Raw genomic sequence first — 19,006 nt, forward strand, 5'->3', positions numbered from 1 at the left:
GATAGAGAGAGAGCGAGAGAGAGAGGGGGGGGGGGGGAGAAAAAGAGAAAGAGAGAGAGACAGACCAAGAGAGAAAGAGAGAGAGACACAGAGACACACAGAGAGAGAGAGAGAGAGAGAGAGAGAGAGAGAGAGAGAGAGAGAGAGAGAGAGAGAGAGAGAATGAGAGAAAAAAAGAGAGAGACAGAGGCACAGACAGAGAAAGATAGAGAGAGACAAAGAAGAGAGAGAGAGGAAAGAGAGACGGAAAGACACAGAGAGAAATACTGAGAGAGAAAGAGAGAGACAGAGAGAACGGGAGAAAGAGATAGAGAGAGGGAGAGAAAAGAAGAGAGAGAGAGACAGAGAGACAGAGACAGACAGAGAGAGAGAGTGAAAGAGAGACAGACCGAGAGAGAAAGAGAGAGACAGAGAGACAGAGAGAGAGACCGAGAGAGAGAGAGAGAGAGAGAGAGAGAGAGAGAGAGAGAGAGAGAGAGAGAGAGAGAGAGAGAGAGAGAGAGAGAGAGAGAGAGAGAGAGAGAGAGAGAGAGAGAGAGAGAGAGAGAGAGAGAGAGAGAGAGAGAGAGAGACGGACAGATAGACAGACAGACAGACAGACACAGATAGAGGGTTAGTCGTTTCAGAAATCAAACTTATCTTTCGTGAATAGCAAATGAATTGCAATTGTCTGTTTTACCCCCACGCCATTTAATCAGTATTGACAAGACGCTTCAATTACTTACAAATTGTGCACACAAAGGTTGAAGTGGAGGTCTGATCATTTGAATGAATTTTTGGATAGACTCGGAAAAGGGCATCGAGCGCGAGCGTATCATAAAGGAAGTCGTCAGTTTTTTTTATGGAAAGAAACGTCAAGTCTTAAAAATAGTCCAATCGCATGTTTCATTGAAAATCTCAGTGAAATTGAAAGACGTTACGTTGGAATATTTCTCAATGGGAAGTCACTTGGGGGATTGGTTGGAATGGTGTACACTGAGTGTGGAATTATGGGGGCGGGGGCTGTGATGGTTGATTGGCTGGAGGTGATGGGGGACGATGATCAATCGCGTGAGGAATGAGAGGTGAGAGTCATCAAATACTCTTCGTCATTCGTAGTGTCGGGGAGTACGTGAAGGGGGGCTCAGCGAATCGATTCGCTGCTGAGGCTTTTCTTAGCGGTGGGTGCACTAGACCCGTGTGGCTTTTAGCGCACTACGAGACTCCGTGGGCGCAGATGTGGCCAAGTCTTGGCGAGAGATATTAAAGCTCCAACCAGACACGGGTTAGTACGGCTTAATTGTTTCATCTTCATCCACCCATTTTATGTTTTTGGCTTTATTTAAAACCAAAATAAAATGGAAAAAAATAACTTGGAAAGAGTATTACCTCGTTTTTCATCATTTCAATGTTATCGAAATCGCCGAGAATCATTTGCAAGTAATGTGCTACAAGTTGGACATTAATTAAGAGATAATGAAACGCATCGAAAACAGCTACTGAAATTGCAACATGTGAATATGTACACACAGTTCACATTACTACACGAATCTAGACAGTATTCAGGCATTTCTAAAAACATCTCGATTTTTGTCCTGTGAAATTTAGAGAACACGGTGACATATACTGACCACAATATTAAAATAGTTTCCTCTTTGGGAGGCTATGCAGGGAGCACACTCACCGGCCACCATGGCACGATCTCATACAAGTCACAAGAGCAGCTAAAATATACCTACATAATAATAATAATCATGTAAATTTCTAATTATACACTACAGTTGACGTTTATTCATTATGCATCAGTGGTATAAATCTGCAAGCTTCGTACACAGTGTTTTTTATGGGTACACTAATATGCCTTTTTTCCCCATGAGTCAATATAATATTGTTAGACTCAGATTTGCCTTAATGGAGTGACATGCTGGGATTCTCATTGAAAATAATGTTTAATTCTAAAAATGTACTGTATGGCTCACTGCCCGGCAAAAGTACTGTATAATGATGGCCTTGAGACCCTGGCTCTGTCATTTTTAAGGAGGACTCTTTACCAAGTGTCTGTAAGCCAATGCACAGCAGGCCCTGCTTACCCTGCGTGAGGCGGCAATTGCAACTGAGCCAAACTGGATGTTTACTCGTCCACTTAAAAATAACTGCACCCATGGAGTGACCATATGCCTCAAAATGTCCTTGACATTATTGTGAATCACAGTGCCTGCTCATTAGCAAGCTACGTGTTATTGGTGTGTGTCTGTTAAGTTCACAAATTTGCTTTCTAACACTTTGAGAGATTATAAAAGGAAAGGCACTTGAATAGAGATGAACTGTGTGGGCTACACGTTGACACTATACAGTACAGTGAGACCTCAATTTACGAACTTAATTGGTTCCCAGACATAGTGTGTAAGGCGAAAAGTGTGTATCTCAAAAAAGAAATTCCCATAGGAAACCATTAAAATGGGAATAATCCATTCCCGGGTTTCCATAAAATATACTTTTCAACTAAATAAGCCTTAAAACTACACACAACATACCTTATTCTATTTTCCAATAAATGTGCCATTGTATTGTAATGAAAGAAATACACTGCATTGTATCATAAAGTCACTTTATTTACATTTGTGATGGTCATTGATGGCTTGATGGAATGGCGTTGTGCTGTTTGGAAAGAGAGGCACATTACACGAGGACTGTAATTAAAGAAATAAACTGTGCTGTAAAATAAAGTTTTATTTACCTTTTTGATGGTCGTTGATGGCTTATGGAAGGAGAGTCACCTTCCATAAGGACTGTTGGTAACTGAACCTCTGGTGCTGTTCGGTCGTGTGCTTCCGCCGAAGATCACTCCGCCAGCCGTGGTGGGTGTGTATTGTGAAAATAGTGCTTATTATAAGGTTGAATTTTCATAAATTTGACGTTTGTAAGACGAAAAGTTTGTAAGATAAGGTGTTTGTAAGTTGAGGTCTCACTGTATATGTATATATATATATATATATATATATATATATATATATATATATATATATATATATATATATATATATATATATATATATATATATAAGAAATGTGTTTGATTTGATAAAATGGACCATTCAAACATTTGCAAAGCAATCTTGATTGCAAGCATGGACTATTAATGATCTAAAAATGAGTTCCTTCAGCTTGGCAAATGCCATGCATTGTATAAATATAGACTAAACAATTTCATTGCAACGTGTCAAGTCTGGAGAAACTGTCTTGTGAAATGGCACAGAGGACAAGCATTTACATATTACTTTTGTTGTCTCCTCTAAGGCAATGCACACTTCAGCAGACACATACATCTTTGGGGCAGTATGGGTGGAAGAGGCGCTGAGCTGCTGGTTCTCAATGACCTCTAGATGCAAGCTATTCCATACTTTGAGTGAGGCGAGCACACAGCAGAACTTATCAGCAACGCGGAGTCCATCAAACACTCCAAAGAGCCTTCTGTGCAGTATTGAGATTTGCGGCAAAATGTCAGTGGTTAATAGTGCGGCGAGGAAGGGAGAGAGGGAGAGACACGAGAGGACTGACGAGATGATGCTTTCACCTCTCACCATTTATAGATTGTCTGATTTTAACCATTTCAATTGATTTCACTACACAGACGCCATAGCGGTGATTCACGGGTGCCTTGGGTTCTTCGAAATCCTGCATCTCTCTTCAATGTATGAGACTATATCATCACTTTTCCATATTTTTTTTGTTGTGCTGCATTATACTTCTGTGATATTTTCTAGATCAACTGAGGGGATTTTTAAAATTGTTTCTTTCATCTATAATTTTGGATCAGGTTTTTTTTTTAAATCTGAACATAACACAGTCACATAGATCTGTCTGGTTGCGCCTTAAACATTGCCTCTTCTCCATTGTAATGAAGGGTTCAACTCACAGAAGGGGAGTGAGGCAAACAATGCACACAAAAAAGAACGGGGACAGCTGCCTTTGTATTCTGATGAATGTCAGTTTTAATTTCCTATTTCCTTTCATAGGTCCTGAATGCTGCAACTGTTCTATGACTGCTGTATTCACACTAGAATGAATCCACCAGTCAACAGCAGGAGTCTGGAACCTGACTGCACCCACTTGCAATTGTGTCATGGGCTTCAATTTTTTTTCTTTGAAGACTAAAACTCGACACCTGGATTTGAAACTGACTGGATTGGATTGAAAAAAGCTATACACTGACTTTTTGCACCAGAGTTTTGTGCCCTAAGGGCATTCCCCACCCCATTTCTGGCAGCAATCGCAAAAGCACATCAAAGACATTTTCACACCTTCAACTAAATACAATTTATGACACCGAAACCGCACAACAAACACGACAACAAAGGGACAAGAAACAAACTGTAAAATGGTAGCTGCATGTCAGTTACAGGTACCTTAAAGATGGCATCCCCTTTCCCCATTTGAACTAATTTTCAATATGGAACATGAACATGTTTCAAGGAGGATTTACACTTCAATATATTAGGCTCTTCTCATTATGTTGTCGCATGCATCTTGTGATTGCATAATGGGGTTAGCAATGATTCAGCAACAACATCTTTCGCACTGGGTATTGTCAAGGCTGACTACTTCCATTTATGACATGTGCTAATATCTAAACTCAAAGCTGCGCGCTGTGGTCCAACAGAGGCTGCATACAGAGTCAGCTCGGCCCCAGTGTGGTCGCGGGAAAGATGGTGCCTGCGCTACACAAAATGACGCCGGTTCCTCTGACTCAAAACTGCTCCAACTGCAGCCAGGTGCTGCCTCCAGAACTCAGCGTGATCAAGGCCGTTGGTCTGGGCTCGGTGCTCGGCGTCTTCATCGTGTTTGGAGTCGTTGGGAACATCCTGGTTATCCTCTCAGTCGTTTGCCACCGACACCTGCGTACAGTGACGCATTATTTCATTGTTAATCTTGCGATAGCAGACCTGCTCCTAAGCTCTACGGTACTGCCCTTCTCTGCCATATTTGAGATCCTGGACCGGTGGGTGTTTGGTCGGGTCTTTTGCAATGTTTGGGCAGCTGTTGACGTGCTCTGCTGCACAGCCTCAATAATGAGCCTGTGCGTGATATCTGTGGATCGCTACATTGGGGTCAGCTACCCGCTACGCCATCCGGCTATCATGACAAAACGCAGGGCCCTGCTGGCTGTCATGCTGCTGTGGGTGCTGTCAGTCATCATATCCATCGGTCCTCTGTTTGGCTGGAAGGAGCCGGTGCCGGATGACGAATCCATCTGCAAGATCACGGAGGAGCCGGCCTACGCTATCTTCTCCGCCGTGGGCTCCTTCTACCTCCCCCTGGCCATCATCCTGGCCATGTACTGCAGGGTGTATGTGGTGGCTCACAAAGAGAGCCAGGGGCTGAGGGAGGGTCACAAGACAGAGAAGTTGGATTCCGAGTTTGTTATACTCAGGATCCATCGTGGCAACACAAGTGCAAGTGACGACGAGGCCCTTCGCAGTCGTACGCATTTTGCCCTGCGATTGCTCAAGTTCTCTCGGGAGAAGAAGGCCGCTAAGACGTTGGGCATCGTCGTGGGCTGCTTTGTGCTGTGCTGGCTGCCGTTTTTCCTGGTCCTCCCCATCAGTGAGTATCATCTTCTCTTTGCTTCTGTGCTATTCTTAATCATTAACTCTCAGCTCTCTTCAAAAGTTTAAGTGTGTTGTTCAGCGGCTGCCAGGATTAGGTACGCCGAAACGTAACCGAATGCTCCAACGTTGGCAATGTCATCCGTGAATTCAGTTCAGCCAATTTGAGGCAAAAAGCAGACAACGCCCTGCACTAGTCACCAGTCCGTCACAGCGCACATAAAGAGACAAGACAATCACATTTGATAACCATGCATTGTTTTATAACCCCGGGAGCGTTTTATGAACGAGCCGATTTAAAAGTTCAATGACAGCGATTCAAATGCTACTCGGTCAATAAAATCCACATGCAGAGAAGCTGAATAACCTCTACACCTACAAAGCCATCAACCTGGCCAGTTAGACGCATATTTAAGAGGCTCTATAGAAATCTTGGAGATAGCTGACGTCTTCAAGCGTATTCATGGCGGTAAGCAATGCTCGCATACTGTACACGCAGCTCCATGGGTGAGGTGACAATCCAGCGTTCTCTGACCCTGTCGATGGATCATTTAAAGGACAACCGACGCCTCCGGACAAGTTGTGTCCATAATTTGTAAAATCACTTCAAATGATTCCACCGCATATAGCGATATTTGACCTTTTAAGACTCGCGCTGAATTCAGGAAGTCTTGTTTTCGAGTTGATGACGATCACCACGTGACGATCTCCACGTGACGCCTCCTAACCGAGAAAGCGACACACAATGCATTTTGGGGTACTTTTTTTGGTCTGAAAACTTCGTGTTGATCGATTTTTGATGGCGAAATTAGAAGGAAAACATAAATAATGCGATGGTTAATCGTTGTGTTTTGCACCAACACTACTATTTGATACGAGCTGACAGAAATTCCCAGCAGACAAATCAGCTCATTTGCAACGGCCCTTGGGCGCCATCTTTTGCATTTTCTGGGTCCAACATTGCTGTCATTGATATGGGAGGACTCCTTTAATCAATTGCAAACATTGATGCTTTTCTCTTCAGAACTATTTGAATCATTTTCATAACTGGATGAGTAACAAGAAAGCATCTTCTCCGAATCTGAAGCCATTGTTTTGATTCTCAAGCAAGGCAAGACGTCTTGGCGTGACGTCACGAACTGGGGACGGGACTTTCTAAAAAGCTCAATTTGTTGCAGTTTTAGCACACTTTAAGTCATTTTTATTTGTGTTTTGCATTTGACTAAAAATATCAGCCTGGGTGTTTTGGGTATTTTAGATGCTATAAACCGTTTTTCTGATGTCAGTTAGCAAACAAAAAAATGGTGTCGGTTATCCTTTAAAACAGTTTTAGAAATAGACCAGCAGAGCCATCAGAGACAATATTAGACTTTACTAATGTCTACTTACTTCATGGGGACAAGCCTCCGGGAAAGTCACACCTATCACCAGCCTTGCATAGCATACCGGATGTGCAAAGATGAGACCAGTCCAAGAAAAATGTTGATTAATTAGCAAAGGAATTTGATGACTGATGTAAGGTATCACAAATAGTCAAAAGTTTAAAGGCCTTTTCGGAAACACAAGTTCCTTTTGCAGTGAAGACTTTAATGACAGCTGTTGAAATTATTTGACAGTATTTATCACGCAAAATATTTCTTCTTTTGGAAGCTTCCCAAGGCCATTTCCGTTTGCAGTTATTTACAATTGCATCCCGATTGTAGGATTCCTATTATTGAACAATGCATTTCTTATTGTATTCGTCTTTTTCTCATCTTTTTAAGCTGTACTTTATTTTTTTCCATGTCATTTATTTACAGTGCACAGGTGTCAAACGCTGTTCGTTGGGTTCACTATCCTGCATGGGTTACATGTTTCCTCCCTTCAGTTTACCCGATTTAAATGATCAAGACTGTGATCATGGTTCTGCAGAGCTGAACATTTCAATCAGTTGTGTTGGAGGGGGGAAATCTATAAATCACGCAGGGTAGTGGCCCGCGAGGACAGGAGTTGGAGATCACTGCCTGTGATCTCTGTAATCTCTCGATGAAAAGAAACTACAGCCAGCTGCCATTATTTTTGAATACATTTGTGACCCACCACCTATGATGTTCTTTTAAATTTGTCCATTTCATGCTATGAGCAATGGATGGCTATAGTCAGAATTGGTATCAAATGTAACAACAGTCACTAATTGTATAATACATTATAACGTAACATGACATATAATGTATCATCTCAATTATCAGATCCGCTTCTTTGATCTGATCTGAAGTGCAATGAGATATATATTACACATATCCATATTCCAGTCTTGTCACCTCCCGCATCGATTATTGCAACGCACTTCTCTTCGGTGTCAATCAGAAATTTCTCCATAAACTCCAACTCGTCCAAAATTCTTCAGCCCGGATCATCACTAAAACCCCCTCCTTTCACCACATCACCCCTGTACTCCAGCAACTCCACTGGCTACCGGTTAAACATCGTATCGAATTCAAAATACTTCTGTTTACTTTCAAAGCCATCCATAACCTTGCTCCTCCCTATCTTTCTGACCTGCTTGAAATCTCTGTTCCCTCTCGGTCCCTCAGATCCTCATCCTCCCTTCACCTCTATGTGCCCTCTGCCCGTCTCACCACGATGGGATGCAGAGCTATTGTTATGTGCTGTGTTCTATTGTTTTTATTGTAAAGTGTCCATGGGTGTTTTGAAAGGCGTTTGAAATAAAATGTATTATTATTATTATTATTATTATTATATATATATATATATATATATATATATATCCATCCATCCATCCATCTATCCATCTTCTGCCGCTTATCCGAGGTCGGGTCGCAGGGGCAGCAGCTTCAGTAGGGAAGCCCAGACGTCCCTCTCCCCTGCCGCTTCTTCTAGCTCGTCCTGGCGGATCCCGAGGCATTCCCAGGCCAGTTGGGAGACATAATCTCTGCAGCGTGTCCTGGGTCGTCCCCGGGGTCTCCTGCCAGTGGGGCATGCTCAGAACACCTCACCAGGGAGGCATCCAGAGGCATCCTAATCAGATGCCCGAGCCACCTCATCTGGCTCCTCTCGATGTGGAGGAGAAGCGGCTCGACTTTGAGCCCTTCCGGATGACTGAGCTTCTCACATTATCTCTAAGGGATATATATATATATATATATATATGTATAGATATACTGTATATATATGTGTGTGTGTGTGTGTGTGTGTGTGTGTGTGTGTGTGTGTGTGTGTGTGTGTGTGTGTGTGTGTGTACTTGTGTATATTGGTGTGTGTGTGTGTAAGTGTGTAAGTGTGTTGTGAGACTTAAAAAGTAAAACGTAAAACCTGTACTGGTTCAATAAATTTTGGGGGTAAACTGCTATATTTATCCAGAGATATGGTTAAAAAAAGAAAATGAACAAATGCAAATCGTTTGAACTAGAAGAAAAGTGAACAACTTTTTTCAAAGAGCTTTACCTGCACCCAAATCCCAACATCCTCACCCACAAGTCCAGTCAACCTCTATCTGCAATATGGGATAACACAGTTTCCTTCCTTGCTCGTTGAATCATCTCAATACGTATATCAATAGGCTCTTCAAAAGGGGTGGCATCTATGACAATTCAGTGCAAAGGAATAATATGCATTGAGACTCTAACAAAAAACAAAAAATAGATTCACCCATAATTTGCAATAAAGCTCCACATTGTAAAGAGTTGTATTGTACACATAGTTGATCTTATACTATTGTAACAAATGTATAGATTTTTCTTGCATTTAAGTTTATTTACGAATCAAAAAATATACGATCTTGCTCTTTAAATGCAGGTGTCTACATTTTGCTAAATTTTGCAGGTCTGTCATTTGTCACCAGCCTGGGCACCCGTCTAGGTTGTCTTCTTATTATGTACTTTGTGTTTTATTTGTACTTTTATTATTAGACAATTGTCTTTTTAGTGAAGAAAAAACCCTTACCTAACTGTTTTGGCTGTCATTCATGCCTTTGTCTCAGCTGTCACTCCTTCCCTTTGATGTATACAAAACCCAAAATGTATTTTTTGTTTTTTGTGTTGGGATTATTTAACAGTTATATTTATTTAGTGATTTGTACTTAAAAGTTCTTTTCCATTTAACTTCACCATTTTTGGATTTTTTTTTTCAAAATCGCCGAATTTTCACATTTATCGTTCAAATACTAAGTGGAGACGAGCAATGAGGCAGCAGCCGGCTGAGCCTCACCATGGATTGCGCAATCACTATGCGAACTGTGCTGGCTTGCTCTGCAGTGAGACCGCATTGCTGTCCCTCTGCATATCGTTATTAAAGTGTTCAAATACTTTTAGTATATAAACTAAATGTCTACAGATTAGCTGGTGTATACAATGTAGAGCCACTTTACATTATAAACACTGTACTACAGTGTTTATTTTATTTTTATCAAAATTGTGTGCACATGTGAGGCACACAGTTCTCCTGCCTCATGACAGGGGGCGCTGGTGATTACAGATTCTTCTTGCGCCTCCTTGGCTGCAGAATAATAGAATTAGTAAGAGCAAGCTACAGTAAACAGTTCGCAAGTTAAGTGCAACCATCCAGTCATTTTTTTCGTGTTGCTTGGCCTTATTTTTAGAACCGTGGATTACATATCTAAATTGAAAGAAATAGAGACTGAAGATAAGGAAGGCTTCTACAAAGAAGGTATAGCTGCCTTTCTTCAGAAGGAGCGGCGCATGGACTTCATTTATAAGTAAAGGTAACACGATAACAATGTTTTTTTCTATGCTACAGTTTCTATAAAGAATGTGGACATAACATTTTAAACAAAACACGTTAACTGTTGCCAATCAAATGGTGAATAAGCTACTCTATATAGAGTTCATGTGTTTGTAAATCTGACTGTGATGACGTCAGTGCCTCACCAGCCATGAACCTCACCGCACGTCACTGATGTACAGTATATATATTTTATGAAGGCTGCACTTTGGCACTCACCTCCGCAAAATGTGAAGTGCAAAGTGGCAAGGGATTACTGCCAGTGAAAGCAACTCTGCTTGTATTCATACCACATGATGCAGGTGAGGCGTGTTTCTGTCATTTGTCAGCAAAATGTGCAACCGGTCAGTGACAGAGTGACAAAACTTTCTTCAGCACTGGAGGAATGCCCACTTCTGATGAAATCAATAAATCTGTTATTACAATGTGAAAATGGCTAAAATGTCCACTAACACAAACCATTGTACTATACTCTAAAATATATACATACTAAAGGCTTACTCTACACTGTATATCGTATGATTTTTTTTTTTTTTTCAAAGAAAGAATGAAACATAACATAATGAAAGGAATAGCAACAATCTACATGTTATATATTAACACGATGTCCTGACTATGCAGTACAATACATATGTACGATATTGCAGAAAAAGTCCATTAAGGTTCTGATGTTTGGGTTATTGCAGTTGCAGATTCAGGATAGAGGTTTATTGCGCTCCAGTTTTTTTGGGTGATTGTGTTGGAGTATGGGGGTGTATTTCTTGCAATTAAATAACCTTACTCAGTGGATGGCAAGAACAGTAAAAGAAACATTTCAAATAGAGCATGTGTTTTGTGTTCAGTTTGCACATTTAGTGACAGATATTCAGTTAAGAACACAATGTTTCAACTGGCTGTTCACTCATTCACAGCCTTTCATGAATTTATTCGGGAATTGAAAATATGACGTAGAGCGCCATTCCTGAGTTTGTTCGGGTTTTATTTTTTCATGCTTGAGTGCCGATAACGCGCTGGCCATGACCTCTGGCAATGTTTTTTTTCTTTTCCACAAGGGGGCAGCACCTCTTTTTTTCATGTTGGTGTTTTGTTCCAGCTTCAGCTGTTGTTAAAGCGCTATATAAACCAATATGTATGTATTGCATTGGATTTTGGACAGCCACCCTCATTTCAAGCTCATACAACTCCAAACCCATATAATTTAGGAATTAACTCTTTGTTTTTTGATGAAAGAAGAGTGTCTAAGGTTTCTAATGCTGTATTGAATGTTTATGTAATCCTAAAACTCAATATTCTGTGGGTCCTGAAATTCAAGTGACAATGACAAAAACCCTGGCACTTGAGTGGACACATATTTGCATGTCTGGCTGTGCATCAGTTCACTGTTTAACATGTTTTCCCCCCAACGCGTTTCTATTTTGATCGTGCTGATCATATTTTTAACAAGCTGAAGACGTCATCTGACACATGACACAAGTGACGCAAACATCTTGACAACCTGTTGCACACAAGGCAACGATGCTTGATGACTCTTGCCAAGCCAAAAATGAAACTACCACGAGTACAGGCAATAACAGAGGTCTTTTTGGTTTAGTCCATCTGGGGATAAAATGATAGACCTTTACGGTGAGCTCCCAAGCTCTCTTCACCTGTCTTTCTATCTACCTCTGTATCGCAATCTCATTTTTCAAAGCCTGTGTTTGACATCTGCAGTAACCTGTCCAATAAAGCCTCTCACACGCCAGCTTCTCCCCAATGTTCTGGGCACATAGTTGACAGACAAATCCCATAACACACTCTGGCCTTGTCATATGGCCAAAATTCCCCAGTGCATAAAATATTTGTTTTCATCGGGACTACTAAATTACAACATTGTGTGTTTCACCAAGATATTTGAATAATAATAGCCTATGCACACAACATTTATGGACCAGGGGCAATTAATAAGAATCAGAATATCAACATCAAATTGATATATGTAACTAAATACTGTCATGGTTTGTCATCGTTTGCCCTGTGATTCACAGCCGAACATAAATTTGAAAAGAGCGTGCAACAATTCCTTAGAACCATTGTGGAAATGAATTAAATGAATGACTTAAATATATATGAATAGGAACCCCCTAATTGTGCGGCCCAACTTTACGATGTACAGTAAGGATAGTATCCCACACTAATGAGATTGCGGGTGCAAGGCAGTCTCTAATCCACATCATTCACAAGGGGGAATCTTGTATTTCACCTGGATACATGTTAGGGTCATTTATTAATGAAGCAGGAATGAAGCAGGAATCAAAGGTAAGCATGGCAAATTGCCTTAACGATAAATACACTTTTTGCTCATCAATATAATGCATGGACCCCTATGTGTCAATTTGTGCGCACAAGTAGAGTTTTCTTCGAAATTGGTGTTTGCGCCATTGTGCGACTGAAGATGGACAGTTGACATAATTCCTGGCCAATTGATGAGAAGGTTTCTTCAGCCGTCATCTGTACAATTTTGAAGGTTTCGGACGTTTCGCCTCCTATCCAAGAGGCTTCGTCAGCGAACTAAAGTCTGACTGGTCGTATCGGCCCTATTTATATATCCCTAATGTCCAGGCATGGTGGCGCCAGACACAGCTATGATAGGTCCCTACTCTCAGGTTGGGGGGAGGAGAGGACCCCTCCCTGTGGCCCCACTGATTGTTCCTACATTCCTGACTAACGACTGGCTTATTTCCCCCACGCCCACCGGTATCACCTCATCAGCATAACGAATGTTGCCTAACCTAAGCAGGCTATTGTATGAACGATCCAAATTGAACCTCACCCCACCAGACCGGTTTAATGAAGGATTTTGTTGTTTTATAAGAATCGCTTCTTTTACCCCCCTTTCAAACCATCTATGTTCTTTCGCTAAGATTTTAACCTCATTGTCGTCAAATGAGTGGTTGCTAGCTTTTAGGTGCAAATGTACTGCCGATTGAGGCCCACTTGTATTATCCCTGCAATGTTGATAAAGTCTTTTTTTGAGAATTTGTTGAGTCTCCCCAATGTACTGCTCTTTACAATTTTCATTCTTACAATGTATGGAATAAACTACATTACTTTGTTTTTCATTTGGTAGCCTATCTTTTGGATGCACTAATTTTTGCCTTAACGTGTTTATCGGTTTGAAATAAGTTGGAATTTTATGTTGCCAAGGGACTCTTTGTAATTTTTCAGAAACTCCTGCAATGTAAGGTACTGCTACTCCTCTCCTTTTTGTATCTTGAGAATTATTGGTTTCATTCCCTATTCTTTCTTTCTGACATTTGTTAAATGACCACTGAGGGTACCCACAGTTAGTGAGTGCTCTCCTGATATGTTTAGACTCATTTTCTCTACCTTCAATGCTAGTTGGTATTAGTTTAGCCCTATGCAGATGACGGCTGATGAAACCTTCTCATCGATGGACCACTCCTGTACGACTGAGAGCTTACACAGACGTATTCCTGGCCAATTGAAACATCTCCCTTCATTCCCTTTAAATTCAGTGGTACGCATCTACAAATGTTGTACATAAAATGTTGCAAAGTAGATTTGCAAGGAGCTACAGGAAGATCTTCACTTGCGAATTACATCCAGTTGGATGCCTTGGCGTAGATAGGGTAGAAAGCATTTCATGAAAAAAACTAATCATAACAATAATAATGAAATATTTCTACAATGAATCAGAAGGTTCAATGCCCGTATTCTCTAATTTATGAATGAAATATGAAAACATATCACCGAGGTGGACAATATGTCTGCCTGTACCTGGATCAAATCCACCGAAATCACGTTACAGCACCCTGGAACACAACTCAGACCTGATTTCACTGAGTCTAAAATCTAGTCTACATGTTGTCACCCAATTGACCAGTATGCAAGGGGCCCTTGTTCTGCCGGAAAGCCAAATGAGGCTCAGCATGCTTTGCCAAATTCCCAAATGTAGATTTGCCTCAACATGAAGATGTGCTTGTCTTCCAAAATAGGGCCCAATGTATTCCATTGGTGCGAGATTTAGGTGGCTTGTCATTGCAGTCATTTTGGCATCCTTGGACTTGGTCGTGAGGATTTTACTTGAGGATGTTTGTTTATCTATTTGTGAGGACGTTTGTTTATCTATTTATGGCAGCATTGTATCATGACAGGCAGGATTAATTAAATGTTCTTCCATTAGATTGCAGACGCTTTTTGTTTCACCTTTATAATCTATTTTTTAATTGTGATGTCATGAGATAATGACCAGTGTAAAAATGTCTTGATTCAATAAAGGTCAGGAAACCTCCTCACACCGGAACTACACTTACAGCATATGGGTCCCCAAACTTTATGAAATTTGAAAGATTCTTTCTCACTTCTGTTTAGTGGGAAGGGCTGCCGGTTCGAGAGACATGTGCAAAATATGAAAATGCGCGCAAACTTTCATCATTATTTGTAATAACTAAAGTCATTTATGTGACGATGCCAATCGTGTCTTTCTCACGGTTAGTCAGAAACAGAAGATAAATATCAACACTTTCTTTCGATAAATCTGTCAGTTTTTGCATTTTCAAACGATTATTTACACAATATTAACAGAAAACCACAATGCACCATCATTGGTGAGCTCCAAAATGTTGAGAACAGGCCTACGTTTTTGGTCAATGAGGGCAACCTGGTGCTCACAGGAACCATGTTGATGACCCCTGATTCAGAGCATTCAGATCATTAGACTTTTGGTCCGAATCGAGTGTAATCATCAGAGGTGAGCCTGAATTTATCTGTTTGATGATACTGTGGCGTTTCATGTCTTCCCACAGGCGCCATCTTCCCTGCTTATCGACCACCAGATACAGTCTTCAAGATCACCTTCTGGCTGGGCTACTTCAACAGCTGCATCAACCCCATCATTTATCCCTGCTCCAATCAGGAGTTTAAAAAGGCCTTCCAGAGTTTACTCGGGGCCCCCTGTCTGAAAGCCAGTCCAAGGCAGCATCATTATCAACATCATCATCATCAACTGGCTGTGGACCAGAGTCAAATGTGCAACCACAACCAGACCCTGACTTTGAACCTTGCTCACGGGGGACCATCTGATCGCCTCAGCCCCTCCTCTCCCGTTGATCGGTCCAGGACTCCGTCCTCACGGGATAGCGGAGAGTGGAATGTTTTTTCAGACAATCCCGCTGGGGGAACCAGACCAGCTGACAAAAGCAGAGAAGTGGCTAAACTTTGTAGTAAAAGATTCCAACGGACCTGCTGCTGCGTCCCAAGTGGTGCGAGTCCCCCGCAGGCAAATCGCACACACACCTGTCAGGTGGGAAAAGTTCCCACCATTAAAATCCATCAGCTAGCCTTGTCGGATAAAGGCGAGCCTGTCTAACCACTGTATTGTCACGTGAAAGCAAATGTATTGACTTCAGCCAGCAGTTTTGCCTTTTTAACTCATTCACTGCCATTCCCAAATTTAATCGGGAATTGAAAATATGACGTAGAGCGCACCATTCCCGAATTTGTTCGGCTTTTATTTTTTTCTTGTTTGGGTGCCGATAAAGCACTGGCCATGGCCTCCGGCAATGTGTTTCCCTGCCACAAGGGGGCAGTATCTTCCTTTTTCCATGTTACCGCTTTGTTCGAGCTTCAGCTGTTGTTGACCCTTTAAACAACAACTTGTTGATAAAAATCAATACTTTTATCAATTCATGTTGTGTAGACATAATGTACATTGTAACGTGTAAAATTGTATATAGTGATACCTCCGCATACGAACGCTTCAGACACGAAACGTTTCGCCTCACGAACATGAAATTTGCGAGAGTATAATCTTGGCAGACAAACTCGTTTTCGGCGGACGAACCAAACCACATAGCGCCTCGGTGGCTGGCGGACTAGTTTTCGGCGGATGAACACAAAACCGCACGGTCGAACAGCACCACGGTGGCCGGTGGTCACTTTTGCTCTTATGGGACCGAAAAAAGACCCCACCACAGGCTGGTATAAAGCTGAAGAGGAAACAAAATTATAAACGAGGTGTGCGTTTGTGTGACTTAGCGTCCCTGTACCAGTACGCTAAGTCAACCATTGCTACGTGTGGCTAAGGGTGTTTCTGTGTTGTCTAAGCAATGTCTCAGGTCATAAAAGAGGTTTACAAACTTCTGTTGGTTTGGATTCCCGAAAAGCAGCTAGCAGGGGACCGTGTGAGTGAGGGTATTATCACCGAGAAAGTACGCCAACTTCACTCGGATCGTCGAGAGGCAACAACATTAACGACCATCACAAAGGTAAATAAAACGACTTTATAATACAGTAGTTTATTTCTTTAATTACAATACAATAGCACATTTATTATACATAAAATTGGGTATATTGTATATAGTTTTAAGGCTTATTTAGTAGAAAATTATGTTTTATGGGAACCTGGAAACGAATCATTCGCATTTTTAATGGTTTCCAATGGGAAATTAATGTTCGGCAGACAAACTTTTCACCTTACACACACTTTCTGGGAACTAATTAAGTTCGTGAGCTGAGGTATCACTGTATTTAGGACAGCCGCCCTCATTACAAGCTCATATAACTCCAGACCCATATAATTTAGGAATTAACTCCTTTTTTCTGATGATGAACCTTAGACAGTGAAGTGAGTCTACAGTTTCTTAGGCTGCATTGAATGTTTATGTATCCGAAAACTCAAGATTCTGTCGGTCCTGGAATGCGAGTGACAATGACAAAAACACTGGAGTTTTTGCACGTCTGGCAGCAAATGAGTTAAAAGTGACATTGATTGATTATATTGATCTCTAAAAATCACTGTTGGAGGAGCAGGCAAAGATGTTTACCAAATAAATCATTGAACTTTGTTTTATTGAAATGTATCGTGTGTGCGCATTACAGAGTCAACTTCTCAATAACGTTACAATGTATTGTTTTGTTACATGATTAACAATGCAGGTCAGCGGTGCTCCAGTTATACCAAAAGTTTTCCGAAATTACTTTTGTGTACTTCATTCTCACATGACAATAACTTTGTAATTGCCACGCAAAGTTTTCATGGTAACATGTGTATGGTTTTATTAACAAAACATTACTGTAATATTAATTCAGGGTGTCCCTCGCCTAGTGCCCAAAGACGGCTGGGATAGGCTCCAGCACCTCTTGTGACCCTAATGTGGATAAAGCGGTGTGGAAAATGGAGGGATGGATAAAATTACCCATCCAAAGTGGACATCCAGTCATCTCTCCCCATATTTTCACAAAATATGCAGAAATTGGTAGATTCCCTTTTTTTGCATGTGCAATAGGAAAGTCTTAATACATTCACATGTGGAATTTCACTGACCTTGTGATTTCTGACCTCAATTCTGGCCACCCCCCGAGCCTCTTAAAAGAAAAAATAAGAAAGAAAATGGCAGATTTGGATGTCAACATAAATAACGCACAGTCTTCGGCATTCCTGTCTCAGGCTCTTCTCATCCATCTGCCATCCACAAATGCAACTTGTTGCCTTTGGTCAGATGATCCATTTATGGTGATGTTTACTACTGCGATAGATCATAACTGCAAAGCGTGTCTACAGGGCAAGAGGGTCGCTGCTGGTCGGGTTGATTTCTTTCCTCTGGGGTGCTTTCTTGAGGAGCGTAATGTCGACAGTATCGTGACGCCATGCTCGCCCATTGCACATTAAGTTTGATCGTACAAGCGCAACCGACAGTTTTCTCACAAAGGGAAGATTCCAGAGTACTTGTCATTGGCTGGAACATCTCCAACCCCCTTAAATCACGCCGTCTCGGCACAGATGCCATTAGGGGAGGCAGTAGCAACAGCAATAAAACCGTGGATGATACCGCTGACCTAATTCTCACCTCTCTATTATTCTCTGAAATAATCGCCATTTTCTATACACATCAGTTTGGAATGAGTACCTTGATTCAATTTGGAGCTTTGAATGCGTCAACAGGGAAGTATTGCCAGGTTATGATTAAACACTTGCCGATTCTTCAGGGAATTGAAGTTCTTCCATACCAACACATCGGAACGCGTCTTTATGAAGCTCACTTTGCGCTCTGAAGAGCAGTGCAGTCCTGTTGGAACAGAAAGGGCCCAAACGGTTCCCAGTGGAAAGAGTCAATGAAAAAAATATCTCCAAAATATGACATTTTTTGGTTACTGATTAAGATTAGAAACTGTGTCACTGAATTGTCTCAACATATGTGCCAACTTGTTTTATGATGCTCTGTTGATGACTCATGTGGGCGAATTCACCAAGAAGGATCAGTTTTGTGACGTCTTCCTGAGGCAATTTATTACCCAAAGCTATCATCCGTGGGAGGAGATGTTGACATGAGAAACCCCCTTTGCTCAGTAATTACTTGTGTCTGGACTGGCTACTTTTCTAACATCCCTTGGCACTAATTAAAGGAATAAGTTCAGTACAAATATGCAATTGCGGTTTTTTATGTGGCCAGCTCTTTTTACATGAGAGGGAAGGGGCTGAACAGGTGGAAAACGACGGGAAAGAGGGAGAACATGAAGGCCGGAGCGGGGACTGAGCCCACGACCTCTGCATTGCGAGGTTGACGCACTCACCACTGGCATACTGGGCTGCCCTCTTTCTAAAAAAATCTTTGTTCAAGTCATAACCACTGCAACATGTTCCTAATACTCGCGTCTACTGTACATACAGTATTCCAGTTTGC

At 41.5% G+C, this 19,006-nt stretch overlaps 1 protein-coding gene across 1 annotated transcript; it reads left to right on the forward strand.

The window, feature by feature from the left end:
* The first annotated feature begins 1,121 nt into the window (after positions 1-1,121).
* adra1aa (adrenoceptor alpha 1Aa) lies at positions 1,122-18,165 on the forward strand. Its single transcript, XM_088995541.1, has 3 exons — positions 1,122-1,264; positions 3,996-5,583; positions 15,131-18,165. Exons 2-3 carry the CDS (start codon positions 4,686-4,688, stop codon positions 15,691-15,693), a joined length of 1,461 nt encoding a protein of 486 aa, XP_088851667.1. The 5' UTR covers positions 1,122-1,264; positions 3,996-4,685; the 3' UTR covers positions 15,694-18,165.
* Positions 18,166-19,006: the final 841 nt, after the last annotated feature.

Source organism: Hippocampus bargibanti, linkage group LG04 (genome assembly GCF_051943395.1).
Source record: "Hippocampus bargibanti isolate YZ-2025 linkage group LG04, ASM5194339v1, whole genome shotgun sequence".
NCBI classification, from domain to species: domain Eukaryota; kingdom Metazoa; phylum Chordata; class Actinopteri; order Syngnathiformes; family Syngnathidae; genus Hippocampus; species Hippocampus bargibanti.